The sequence below is a fragment of the Carcharhinus amblyrhynchos genome, chromosome 10 (assembly GCF_965287045.1).
Source record: "Carcharhinus amblyrhynchos chromosome 10, sCarAmb.v2.hapA, whole genome shotgun sequence".
In the NCBI taxonomy this organism is placed as follows: domain Eukaryota; kingdom Metazoa; phylum Chordata; class Chondrichthyes; order Carcharhiniformes; family Carcharhinidae; genus Carcharhinus; species Carcharhinus amblyrhynchos.
In genome coordinates, this window is record NC_137333.1 from 105,632,981 (window position 1) to 105,646,769 (window position 13,789).

Consider the following 13,789-nt stretch of genomic DNA (forward strand, 5'->3'; position numbering starts at 1 on the left):
CCTGATATGGTTCTGAGAGAGATGGACTGGACAACATTTAGCCAACGTCATTACAGACAGATTTTATTTATTCATGGGGTATGGGTGACACTGGCCAGGCCAGTATTTATTGCTCATCCCTGTTTGCCCTGTAGAAGGTGCCGGTGAGCTGCCTTCTTGAGCCACTGCAATCCCTATGGTGTAGGTACGCCCACAGCGCTGTTAGGGAAGGTGTTCTGGGATTTTGACCCAGCCACAGTGGAGGAACTGTGATATATTTCCAAGTCAGGATGATGAGTGGTTTGGGGGGGAGATTGCAGGTGGTGGTGCTCCCAGGCACGTGCTGCCCTTGGCCTTCCAGATGGAAGTGGTCATGGATTTGGAAGGTGCGATTCTGAGGAACCTTGGTGAGTTCCTGCAGTGCATCTTGTTGATGGGACACAATGCTGCCACTGTACATCAGTGGTAAAGGGATTGAGTGCTTGGATCAAGTGAGGCTGCTTTGTCCTGGATGGTGTCGAGCTTCTTGAGTGTTGTTGGAGCCGCACTCATCCAGGCAAATGGAGTGCATTCCACTACCTTCCTGACTTGTACCTTGTAGATGGTGGACAGGCTTTTGGGCGGGGGGGGGGGGGGGGGGCGGGGGGTGGTGTCAGGAGGTGATTGACTCACCGCTGGATTCCCAGTCTCTGGCCTGCTGTGGTCGCCACAGTAAGACGTCTGACAACACCAGGTTAAAGTCCAACCGATTTATTATTCGTCCCCGAAGAGGGGAACCTCGAAAGCTTGTGAGTTTACTCTCAAATAAATCGGTTGGACTTTAACCTGGTGTTGTCCGACTTCTTACTGCGTTTACCCCAGTCCAACACCGGCATCTCCACATCATGAGTACAGTGGCAGCCGCCGTATTTATATGGGTGGTACGGTTCAGACTGCATTATCATCGTCACTTTATTGGTTGTGGGATCTTGCTGCAAATTGGCTGTGACATTTCCGACATGACAACAATAATTACACTTCAAAAAGCACTTCATCGGCTGTGACGGACTGAGATGCTGAATGGATAAATACCAGTGTCTTATCTTGGGTGTTGTGTGTGGGCTGAGCTGGAATAAGGTTCATTCCAAACATCAGGGACTGAGTTTGTTCAAAGATGTTAATAAATTAGGTTTGTGGAAATGAGGAGATTGAAACTGAAACAGAGGAGACTGATTATTTTCGTTAGAGAGAAGAAGGTTAAGAGGTGACCTAATTGAGGCATACAAGATGATCAGAGGGTTAGATAGGGTGGACAGTGAGAGCCTTTTTCCTCGGATGGTGATGGCTAACACGAGGGGACATAGCTTTAAATTAAGGGGTGGTAATTATAGGACGGATGTCAGAGGTAGGTTCTTTACTCAGAGGGTAGTAAGGGCGTGGAATGCCCTGCCTGCAGCAGTTGTGGACTTGCTAACTTTAAGGGCGTTCAAATGGTCAGTGGATAGGCATATGGATAACATTGGAATAGTTTAGGTTAGAGGGTCATTAGATTGGTTCCACTGGTCGGCGCAACATCGAGGGCCGAAGGGCCTGTACTGCGCTGGAATGTTCTATGTTCTATGAAACAATCTCATTTCTTTTGCCATTAGCAAACCCCCTGAAACAATGCTGGGAGTCTCAGCCCTGCTTGGAGTGAAGGTCAAACGGCAAAAATGAAGCATTATACTGGGGTAGGTTTATCTAATTGTCATTCTGGGCATCAACACCCTCACACCGGGTTATCGGTCAGTTATTGCAAGCTGTCTCCACAAACTGATGGGGGGGGGGGGTGGTGTGTGTGTTGGGGTGTTGGGCGGTGGGGGGTGTTGGGGTGGTTTACCTTCAGCCAGGGACCCAGGTTCAATTCCAGTCTTGGATAGCTGCAGAGTCTGCATGTTGTTCCCATGTCTGCGTGGGTTTCCTTCAGGTGCTTCAGTTTCCTCCCACAGTCGAAAAATGTGCGGATTAGGTTGATTCGCCGTGCTAAATTGCCCTTTAGTGTCAGGGGATTAGCAAGGTAAATGCGTGGTGTTACGGGGATGGGGCCTGGTGGGATTGTTGTCGGTGCAGGCTCGATAGGCCGAATGGCCTCCTTCTACACTGTAGGGATTCGTTGGTTCCCAGTGTTTGAAGATGCTGACTCTGCTACCGGTGCTATTTAAATGGAAGTTATTGTTGTCCCTCTTTCTCTCACTTGGAGAGAATCAAGTTGCGAGGTGATATGTCCAAGAGATTGAAACAGAGAGTGTAAACTGTGTCAAGGGCAGTGAGACATGCCCCTACCCTGAGAGAAGGAACTACAAGATATGGGTGGGCTATGGGATGAAGATGGGATTGAGGAAAAGAGGGAAAAGGAGGAGACTGAGGTGTGGGGAAAAGGGAGGATCGAGGGATATGGTGAGACATTCCAATTGATTTTAACACTCTTTCCCAAATTTCAAACTTTTCCAGAACATGAGGGCTGCTTTCAGTGGAGGGGACAAGGTGACATAGTGGTGATGTCACCGGACTCATGATCCAAAGGTACAGGTTAATGTTCTGGGGGCACAGGTTCAAATCCCACCGCAGCAGAATTTAAATTCAATTATTTAATCGGGGAAATAAAGCTCGTCTCAGTATTGGTGATTTAATTGATTATCATAGAAATCCATATTTGGTTCGCGAATGCCCTTTCAGGAAGGAAATCTGTCGTCCTTACCCGGTCTGGCCTCCATGTGACTCCAGAGCCACAACAATGTGATTGATTCTTAAGTGACCCTCTGAAATGGCCGAGTGAGACGCTCAGTTCCAGGGCAATTAGGGATGGGTAACAAATACTGACCCAGCGACGCCCACATCCCGTGAAAGAAGAAAGAATTGGCTAATGATTTGGGTCGAGTGTCCTCTATTTGAGCCCAATGTAGGTCAGCTCAGCCATTCCGTCCCGGATGTGTCGGAAGTACTCCAGGTGGGTGCGGTGAATTTTCCAGGTGTATTTCCCACAGCCCTTGGCGTACTGCATGAAGTGGGGAGCACCAGTGAAGATCACACTGTCTGCCACAATAATGCTTCCCTCTTGCAGCAGATCGGAGTCTTCCAGGAGCTGCAGGTCTCGCAGATAACAGCGCTTCCAATGGTTCATGAAAACAAAGTCTAACTTGTCCACGCCAAACTTCTCTCTGAGCTGAGGGATCACCTCATCAGAAGGACTAATGATTTGTTCCACCTGTTCCGAAGAAAATCCCGTTCACTTTGTGTCAAAGAAAATTTGTCATTGCAGCTGAGAGTGAGATTCTGTGCTCAGGTGAAGGTTTCAGAAATGGAATATTGTCCAACTTGTTAAGTTGTGCGACCTTCACAATTTCCCTCTACACTGTCCCCCATCAAACACTCCCAGGACAGGTACAGCACGGGATTAGATACAGAGTAAAGCTCCCTCTACACTGTCCCCCATCAAACACTCCCAGGACAGGTACAGCACAGGGTTAGATACAGAGTAAAGCTCCCTCTTCACCGTCCCCCATCAAACACTCCCAGGACAGGTACAGCACAGGGTTAGATACAGAGTAAAGCTCCCTCTTCACTGTCCCCCATCAAACACTCCCAGGACAGGTACAGCACAGGGTTAGATACAGAGTAAAGCTCCCTCTACACTGTCCCCCATCAAACACTCCCAGAACAGGTACAGCACGGGGTTAGATACAGAGTAAAGCTCCCTCTACACTGTCCCCCATCAAACACTCCCAGGACAGGTACAGCACGGGGTTAGATACAGAGTAAAGCTCCCTCTACACTGTCCCCCATCAAACACTCCCAGGACAGGTACAGCACAGGGTTAGATACAGAGTAAAGCTCTCTCTACACTGTCCCCCATCAAACACTCCCAGGACAGGTACAGCACGGGGTTAGATACAGAGTAAAGCTCTCTCTACACTGTCCCCCATCAAACACTCCCAGGACAGGTACAGCACGGGGTTAGATACAGAGTAAAGCTCTCTCTACACTGTCCCCCCATCAAACACTCCCAGGACAGGTACAGTATGGGGTTAGATACAGAGTAAAGCTCTCTCTACACTGTCCCCCATCAAACACTCCCAGGACAGGTACAGCACGGGGTTAGATACAGAGTAAAGCTCTCTCTACACTGTCCCCCCATCAAACACTCCCAGGACAGGTACAGTATGGGGTTAGATACAGAGTAAAGCTCTCTCTACACTGTCCCCCATCAAACACTCCCAGGACAGGGACAGCACGGGGTTAGATACAGAGTAAAGCTCCCTCTACACTGTCCCCCCATCAAACACTCCCAGGACAGGTACAGCACGGGGTTAGATACAGAGTAAAGCTCTCTCTACACTGTCCCCATCAAACACTCCCAGGACAGGGACAGCACAAGATTTTAAGATCACATAGAACATTACAGCGCTTTACAGGCCCTTTGGCCCTCGATGTTGTGCCTACCCGTGAAACCAATCTAAAGCCCATCTAACCTACACTATTCCAATTCCATCCATAGGAGTGGCAGTAGGCCATGTTCCCATTTAGCCTTGTGTAAATTGATCTGTTTGTTGCCTTGACTCCACTTTCCAATCTGCTCCATTTAACCTTTCACTCCTTTGTTGACCCACATTCTGTCTAACTCGGTCTTGAATATATTCAGTGACCCGCAGCCCCCCACTGCTCTCGGGGGGAGGGATTTCCAAACACTAACCACCCTCTGAGAGAAGAAATTCCTTCTCATCTCATCTTAAATAGGAGACCCCTTCTTTTTAAACTGTGCCCCCTGGTTCTAGATTCCCCCCCTGTTGGGGAAGCATCCTGCCAGTATCCACCCTGTGAAGCCCCCTCAGAATCTGATGTTTCAATAAGATCCCCTCTCATTCCTCTAAATTCCAACGAGTCTGGACCCAACCTGCTCAACCTTTCCTCAGAAGATAACCCCCTTCGCCCCAGGAATCAGCCTGGTGAACCTTCTCTGAACTTGTCCAATGCAGGTATGTCTCTCCTTGAATCAGGAGACCAAAGCTGTACACAGTACTGTAAATGTGCTCTCACTGATGTCTTGTACAGTAGCAGCAAGAATTCCTTGTTTTTATCCTTCATCCACTTTATAATTAAGTCCAACATTCCATTTGAATTCCTAATCACTTGCTGTACCTGTACACTGACCTTTTGTGATTCATGCACAAGGACATCCAGATCCCTCTGTATCTCAGCATTCTGCAGTCTCTCTATATTTAAATAATCTTCTGTTTTTCTATTCTTCGTGTCAAAATGGACAATCATACATTTTCCCCCGTTATACTCTGTCTGTCATATTCCCCCATTTACTTCACCTATCAATTTCCCTTCGCAGACCCTTTGTATCCTCCTTACAGTTTGCTTTTTTCTCTTTCATCACCAAATCTGGCAATAATATATTTGGTTCTTCCATCCAAGTCATAAATATAGATTGGAGATAGTTGAGGCCACAGCACGGATCTCTGCAACACTCCACTAGTTACAGCTTGCTAGCCTGAAAACTATCTATTTCACCTGACTTTCTGCTTCCTGTTAGCTTGCTAATCTTCTATCCAAGCTAATATATCACCGCCAACACCACGAAAGGGAATATTTTATGTAGCACCTTAAAGATGTGTGGAACTCCAACGACACCACATCTACCAGTCCCCCTTTATCCACCCTGCTTATTACATTCTCCAATTACCCCAACAGATTTATCAAACACAATTTCTCTTTAAGAAAACCATGCTGACCTCGCCTGGTTGAATTTTTATTTGCGAAATGTTGGTCAGTGAGCACAGGGCAGATTAATGGCTGGGATTCAGGGTGAGTTAAGACACAGGCGTCTGAGGTTTGAGTGACCACACACTTCTGCAGGTTAGAATGTGGGAAACTGCTCAGGACAGTGTTGTTATGGTCAAGTCTAAAGGTGATGTGGCACGGTGGAATCTCGCAGCCACAAACTCCAGGCTAAAGTCCCAGTCCAGGACTTGATGGTCGGTCATGGAAGGTGTGTCCATAACACGACCAAACTGATGAACTCTTGGCCTGTGAATCATTCCAATCCGCCTGATGGCAGGCGGGAGGAGAGTTTCCTGGTCCGACAAAAGGCAATGGCGAACCACTGCAGGACTTTAATGTCATCGCGGGTCAATCCAGTGGAAGCCGGGCTTGTCACATACTTGCACCTTGTAGCTGAAGGAGCAGGGGATGAAAATGAGGGTTTTAGTCGTGCATCAAACAGGAGCGGAGATGAGGAAATGTAATCGGTGAAAAGAAATAGGAGAGAAATTGAATTTTTGACAATGAGTTGTTTCACTCTCTCTCACCCCCTCCCTCTCTCTCACCCCCTCCCTCTCTCTCTCACCCCCTCCCTCTCTCTCCCCCCTTCTCCTCTCTCTCCCCCCTTCTCCTCTCTCTCCCCCCTCCCCTCTCTCTCCCCCCTCCCCTCTCTCTCCCCCCTCCCCTCTCTCCCCCCCTCCCCTCTCTCTCCCCCCTCCCCTCTCTCTCCCCCCTCCCCTCTCTCTCCCCCCTCCCCTCTCTCTCCCCCTCCCCTCTCTCTCCCCCTTCCCCTCTCTCCCCCCTCCCCTCTCTCCCCCCCTCCCCTCTCTCTCCCCCCTCCCCTCTCTCTCCCCCTCCCCTCTCTCTCCCCCCTCCCCTCTCTCCCCCCTCCCCTCTCTCCGCCCTCCCCTCTCTCTCCCCTCCCCTCTCTCTCCCCTCCCCCTCTCTCCCTCTCTTCCCCTCTCTCTGCCTCTCTCTCTCTCCTCTTTTTCTTCCCCTCTCTTCCTCCCTCGCTCTCTCTCTCCCCTCTACCCCTCCCCCTCTTCCCCACCTTTCCCTCCCTCTTTCCCCCTCCATCTTTCTCTCTCCTCTCCCTCTCTCCCTCCCTCTGCCCCCGGACTTGGTGGTGACTTATCTGTGAGACTCACTGTGTCCTCGTCAAATCCCGCTAAGCGGATTATCTTCTCAGCCACAGCTGCATTCCCCTCGTCCATCTCCACGGTGTAGAGTTTGGCGTTGGGGGACAGGCTCCTGGCTACACGGAGTGCTGAGTAACCGCAGTAAGTCCCCAGCTCCAGCACCGTCAGGGGAACATTCTCGTAGATAAGTCTCTCCAGGATCTTGCCTGCGATTTGTGGGAGAAGAAAAGAAAATAATGACTGCTGTTTGTGGGATCTTGCTGTACACAAGCGGATTGTAGCGTTTCCTGATTATAACAGCAACTGCATTTCAAATAATACTCCATGGCCACGAGATGTTTTGAGATATCCTGTGGTCTGAATCATTAAAAAAAAGCTGTTGTTTCTGAAAGACAATTGATGAAGTTGAGACAGGAGATCAGTAATGAGCGAATGGAATATCAGAATGCATTTGAAAAACTGACCAAGACTGCAGGAAACTACAAAGGGTCATGAATGTAGCCCAATCCTCAAACCAGCCTCCCATCCATTGACTCTGTCTACACTTCCCACTGCTCAGCAAAGCAGCCGGCATAATTAAGGGCCACGCGCACTCTGGACATTCTCTCTTCCACCTTCTTCCGTAGGGAAAAAGATTATTGTTCGTCCATTGTCATCGACGAGGACCTCCACACCATTAAGACTGGTTGCGGTGTGTCCGAAGATGACTGATCAGGGCCAATTCGGGCACGGAATGTCCTGGCACACATTGGACAGACTTGTGTTGACACTGTAGTTGTTGCGCTGGTGGCTCTGGACTTGCGCAGCTCGCGCTTAAGTTGTGCTTCGTGAGCTTGACAGCCTTTGTGGATGAGGCAGCGCCAGGTAGGGCAGTTTTGTGCCAGCGTTTCCCAAGTGGTTGTGTCAATGTCAACCAACTTCAGGGAGGCTTTGACTGTGTCTTTGAAATGTTTCTTCTGCCCTCTCTGCGAGCGTTTTCCAGCAGAGAGTTCCCCAAAAAGGAGCTGCTTGGGTATGCGCTCATCTGGCATACAGATGACATGACCTGCCCACCGGGTCTGCGCTCTCATCAGCAGTGTGTGGACTGATGGTAGACTTGCTCGAGAGAGAACTTCAGTGCCTTGCCATCTGATGCGTAATATTCTGTGAAGACAGGTCATGCGGAAATGATTGAGCTGCCTTGCATGCCTTCGATACACAGTCCACGTTTCACAGGCATACAGGAGGGTAGTGAGTACCGCGGCGCTGTAAACCTTCAGTTTTGTTGCTGGGCTGATTCCTCGACATTCCCACGCAGTGGAGTGCAGTCTACCGAAAGCGGAACTTGCCTTTGCTATTCTGCAGTTGACTTCTGTATCAACAGTCACTGCTTGGGAGAGGGTGCTGCCGAGATAAGTGAACTGGTCCACTGCCTGTAGTTTTTGCCCTTTGATTGTGATTAGGGGAAAAATATACAAAAGTCTGAGGTCACGTGCCAACCGACTGAAGAACAGTTTCTTCCCTGCTGCCATCAAACTTTTGAATGGACTTACCTTGCACTAAATTGTTCTTTCTCTACACCCTAGCTATAACCGTAACACTACATTCTGCACTCTCTCCTTTCCTTCTCTATGAATGGTATGCTTTGTCTGTATAACATGCAAGAAACAATACTTTTCACTGTATGCTAATACATGTGACAATAATAAATAAAGTTAAATCAACTGAATTGTTTTCTCTTGGATTTATATAAATGTAGGACCCTGGAGGAGACTGTTCTGCCCATCCTGTTAATTCTAGCAGTATTGTGATCCTGTCCCTGTGGAGAACTGTGAGCACAGCTGGGGGGAGTGTGCCACCCAATCTCCCCCGTTTCCAATTACCTTTCTCTGGGCCAACATTGCTCAGATATTCCCAGTGGTTGCACCATGTGTCGAAGGTGCTGAGGATGTTCTCGGGGTCTCCAGGAATGCCATGCGTCATCACGTACTGGAAGGCCCTCTCCTCCCTGGACAAGCCGGTCAGGTAGTCCTGAATCTTCCGGAGAATCACCGCCCGCCAGAACAGCAGGAAGTAGTAGCGGTAACGGATGATGAGGGTCATCAGGAAGGGGATGAAAGCCAGAGCAATGGCAGGAGAGACCATCTGGGGAGAAGTGTCAAAGGGAGAACAAAGTTATTGAGGGAGAATTTGTACATTAAAGAATAAGACGCAAACTCCAGAAACTCTCACCTTTTTGTCAGTGACCTGTGGCTGATTCTGGAGTTCGATGCAACATCATCACACTGCTGCCCAGTCAGGCTGGGTTGAGATCCAGTGTTGACCTTCCTGTTCCTCTATATTCATTACTCCCATTCTGGTCCAGCTCAAACCTTGCTGTTAAACACCAGTTTTATCTGTTCTGTGAACTGGCAGCTATTCAATGTTTTTTTTTGTACCTGACCAGAGGTCAGCTGGAATTTCTGTGTTTCCCGCTCAGTCACTGTGTCCTTGTGTAACCAGGGGCTCCGTGCTCAAACTATCAACACCTCTCATTGTGTTCAGTTTTGAGCTTTTTTGACAAATGCTCATGGGTTCAAATCCTATTCCAGAGACTTCAGCATAATCCAGGCGAATACTTGCAATGTAGTACTGAGGGAGCGCCGCACTGTCAGAGGGTCAGTGCTGAGGGAGCGCCGCACTGTCAGAGGGTCAGTGCTGAGGGAGTGCCGCACTGTCAGAGGGTCAGGGCTGAGGGAGCGCCGCACTGTCAGAGGGTCAGTGCTGAGGGAGCGCCGCACTGTCAGAGGGTCAGTGCTGAGGGAGCGCTGCACTGTCAGAGGGTCAGTGCTGAGGGAGTGCCGCACTGTCAGAGGGTCAGGGCTGAGGGAGCGCCGCACTGTCAGAGGGTCAGTGCTGAGGGAGCGCCGCACTGTCAGAGGGTCAGGGCTGAGGGAGCGCTGCACTGTCAGAGGGTCAGGGCTGAGGGAGCGCCGCACTGTCAGAGGGTCAGTGCTGAGGGAGCGCCGCACTGTCAGAGGGTCAGTGCTGAGGGAGCGCCGCACTGTCAGAGGGTCAGTGCTGAGGGAGCGCCGCACTGTCAGAGGGTCAGTGCTGAGGGAGCGCCGCACTGTCAGAGGGTCAGTGCTGAGGGAGCGCCGCACTGTCAGAGGGTCAGTACTGAGGGAATGCCGCACTGTCAGAGGGTCAGTGCTGAGGGAGTGCCGCACTGTCAGAGGGTCAGTGCTGAGGGAGTGCCGCACTGTCAGAGGGTCAGGGCTGAGGGAGTGCCGCACTGTCAGAGGGTCAGTGCTGAGGGAGCGCCGCACTGTCAGAGGGTCAGTGCTGAGGGAGTGCCGCACTGTCAGAGGCTCAGTGCTGAGGGAGCGCCGCACTGTCAGAGGGTCAGTGCTGAGGGAGTGCCGCACTGTCAGAGGGTCAGTGCTGAGGGAGTGCCGCACTGTCAGAGGGTCAGTGCTGAGGGAGTGCCGCACTGTCAGAGGGTCAGTGCTGAGGGAGTGCCGCACTGTCAGAGGGTCAGTGCTGAGGGAGTGCCGCACTGTCAGAGGGTCAGTGCTGAGGGAGCGCCGCACTGTCAGAGGGTCAGTGCTGAGGGAGTGCCGCACTGTTGAAGGTGCAGGATTTTGGATGCATTGTTAAACTAAAACAGGTGGGCTGGATGTGAAAGATCCTCGAGCATGACTGAATGAAAAGCTGTGTAGTTCTCACTGGGGCTGAACCCAGAGCAGATCCTCAACTAACATCACAAAACAAACTTGCTGTTCATGGGATCTTGCTGTGTGCAAATTGTTTGTCACATTTCCGATGTTACAACAGCGACTGCATTTCAAAAATATATCATTCACTGCACGATGTCTTGTTGACAGTGTGAGGCTGTGAAAGCTGCTATAGAAATGCACACATATTGCTTTCCATTCCTACCTCTGTAACAGACTGGAACCCTGCCTCTCGCAGCTGATGTGGTCTCTCCGAGTGATGTGGAAGTTTATGCACTGGTGCCTCGATCCTGCTGGGTTCTCCTGTATTATTGATGGCTCTCCAGGGCCTCTGAGAAGGTTCTGGAAGTGTTGTGGGATCAGGTTTTGCCGGCCAGATGTCGGGGTTTCCAGTTTCTCAGGTGCAGCCAGCCTCCAACAGGATCGAGTCCTTGGACCAAGGCAGTCAGCCTGATTAAAATGTAATGGATCTCATCCTGTCCGAATGGCAGCTAATTGTCCAAATTAAAATTAATCTTTTCATTGCCTGAAACTTCAACAACCCCTCTCCCTCTATATCACGCTCTGCTTCTCTCTCATTCTATCTCTGTGTCTCTCGCTTTCTGTATATTCCTCTCTCCATCTCTCTCGTTCTATCTCTGCCTCAATCTCTCTAACTTTCCCTCTTTTCTTTTCTCAGCTCTCCAGCTCCAGCTTTCTCTTGCTCTAACACCCTCTCTTTTTGTTTTTCACCTCTCTTTGTCACGGAGTCACATAATACAGAAAAGGCCCTTCAGCCCATCAAGTCTTAGCCTACTCGTCCTTTTCTCTCTTTCATTCTTTCTTACCTGTCTCCTTTGTTGTTTGTGTTTTTCTTACTCTCTCTCTGTGCTTTCTGCTTTCCCTTCATGGGACAGTCACCAGTCAAAGTGACGCGACAGAGTAAAACCCTTCTTAACACAGGAGATGTTCATTAGCACATCCACTTGGGGAAGCCACCAGGAGGCAGTACTGAGGGGGTGCTGCACTCTGAGGTGCCATTTTTCAGACATCTGCCCTTGTGGAAGATCCCATTAATTTGAACAAGAGAAGGGAGTGAGCTACGACTCTCACCAACTTTTACAGATGCACCATAGAAAGTATTCTTTCTGGTTGTATCACAGCTTGGTCTGGGCTCCTGCTCTGCCCAAGGCTGCAAGGAACGACAACGTGTTGTGAATGTAGCCCAATCTATCACCCAAACCAGCCCCCCATCCATTGACTCTGTCTACACTTCCCGCTGCCTCAGAAAAGCAGCCAGCATAATTAGGGACCCCCCGCACCCCAGACATTCTCTCTCCCACCTTCTTCCATCAGGAAAAAGATAGAAAAATTTGAAGTCACGTATCAACCGACTCAAGAACAGCTTCTTCCCTGCTGCCATCAGACTTTTGAATGGACCTACCTCACACTAAGTTGATCTTTCTCTACATCCTCATTATGACTGTAACACTACATTGTGCACTGTCTCCTTTCCTTCTCTATGAACGGTATGCTTTGTCTGTGTAGCACACAAGAAACAATATTTTTCACTGTATATTAATACATGTGACAATAATAAATCAAATCAAGTTCTATGCCGTGATTATGACCAATAAACAATTATCCAGTGGATATGGAAATGTGGAATTTCAAACACAGACCAGCTATATTGAATGGGAGAGCAGGCTGGATCGGCCAAATGGCCTCCACCTGGTCCTATTTCATATGTTTGTATTTTCACATCGCTGTGTGCGGGATCTTGCTTTGTGTAAATTGGCTGCTGTGTTTCCTACATTGCAACAATGACTACATTTTAAAAAGTTAACTGTGCCTTAGCGTCTTATCTAAAAGACAGCAGCTCTGACAGTGCAGCACCTCCTCAGCCCTGCCACTGGTGTTGGGCTGGATTAAGCTTAAGCCTCTCGTGTGGATGTTGAATGAACAGGATTCTGACTGAGAGGTGTCAGCGCTATCCACTGAGTCATGGTTGACAGAAATTTGATAGTAAATTACCAAATGATTACGGGATGTATGTTGCAGAAACTGGCCACTCGGCCCAACTAGTCCATGCTATGTGTTCTTGCTCCACTCCTTTCCTATCTAAATCTCTCGTTGTAACCCTCTGTTCCTTTCTCCATCATCGAGCTTGTCCAGCACCCTCTGAAATGCATCATCCCTACTCGTCCCTTCAACCACTTCCTGCGCCGACAAGTTCCACATTGACTCCACTCTTTGGGTAAAGATGCTTCTTCTGAATTCCCAAGTGGATTCCTGGATCACTATCTCACATCAAGGTCCTCTGGTTATGCTCTTCCTCACAAGAGGAAACATTCTCTCTGTATCCACTCTGTTCACAACATATCACCTCTACTAGGTCACCAGGCTGATACCGGAGATGAGGGGGTTAGTTTATGAGGAGGGATTGAGTAGACTGGGCCTGGGTGATCAAGAAGGCAAATGGGATGCTGGCCTTTATAGCGAGGGGGATTGAATATAAAAGCAGGGAGGTCTTGCTGCAACTGTACAGGGCACTGGTGAGGCCGCAGCTGGAGTACTGTGTGCAGTTTTGGTCGCCACACTTGCACAAGGATATTTTGGCCTTGGACGGAGTGCAGAGGAAGTTCACTAGGCTGATACCGGAGTTGAGGGGGTTGAGCTATGAAGAGAGGCTGAATAGACTGGGCTTGTACTTGTTGGAGTTTAGAAGGATGAGGGGGGATCTTATAGAGACATGTAAGATAATGAAAGGGATGGATAGGGTAGAGGTAGAGAGATTCTTCCCGCTTAGAAAGGACAGCAGGACTAGAGGGCACAGCCTCAAGATAAGAGGGGGGCAGTTTAGAACGGAGTTGAGGAGGAACTTCTTCACTCAAAGGGTGGTGAATCTCTGGAATTCTCTGCCCGTTGAAGTGGTGGAGGCTGCCTCGCTAAATATATTTAAGTCACGGGTAGATAGGTTTTTGGTAGGCAAGGGGATTAAGGGTTATGGGGAGAGGGCGGGAAAGTGGAACTGATCCACTTCAGATCAGCCATGATCTTATTGAATGGCGGGGCAGGCTCGAAGGGCTAGATGGCTGACTCCTGCTCCTATTTCTTGTGTTCTCTCCGATCTGAGACAGCTTTGTCTCCTTGGATTTATGAAGTTAAGTTCCACAGGTTGGTATGGCGCAGTGGGATTCACACCCATGTGTCTGG

General features: G+C 49.5%; 1 protein-coding gene across 1 annotated transcript; it reads right to left on the reverse strand.

Annotated features, from left to right (window-relative positions):
• Positions 1-2,881: 2,881 nt before the first annotated feature.
• tomt (transmembrane O-methyltransferase) lies at positions 2,882-9,023 on the reverse strand. Its single transcript, XM_080198008.1, has 3 exons — positions 8,762-9,023; positions 6,909-7,105; positions 2,882-3,202 (listed from the first exon to the last, which is right to left on the reverse strand). Exons 1-3 carry the CDS (start codon positions 9,021-9,023, stop codon positions 2,882-2,884), a joined length of 780 nt encoding a protein of 259 aa, XP_080054134.1.
• Between the last annotated feature and the right edge of the window lie 4,766 nt (positions 9,024-13,789).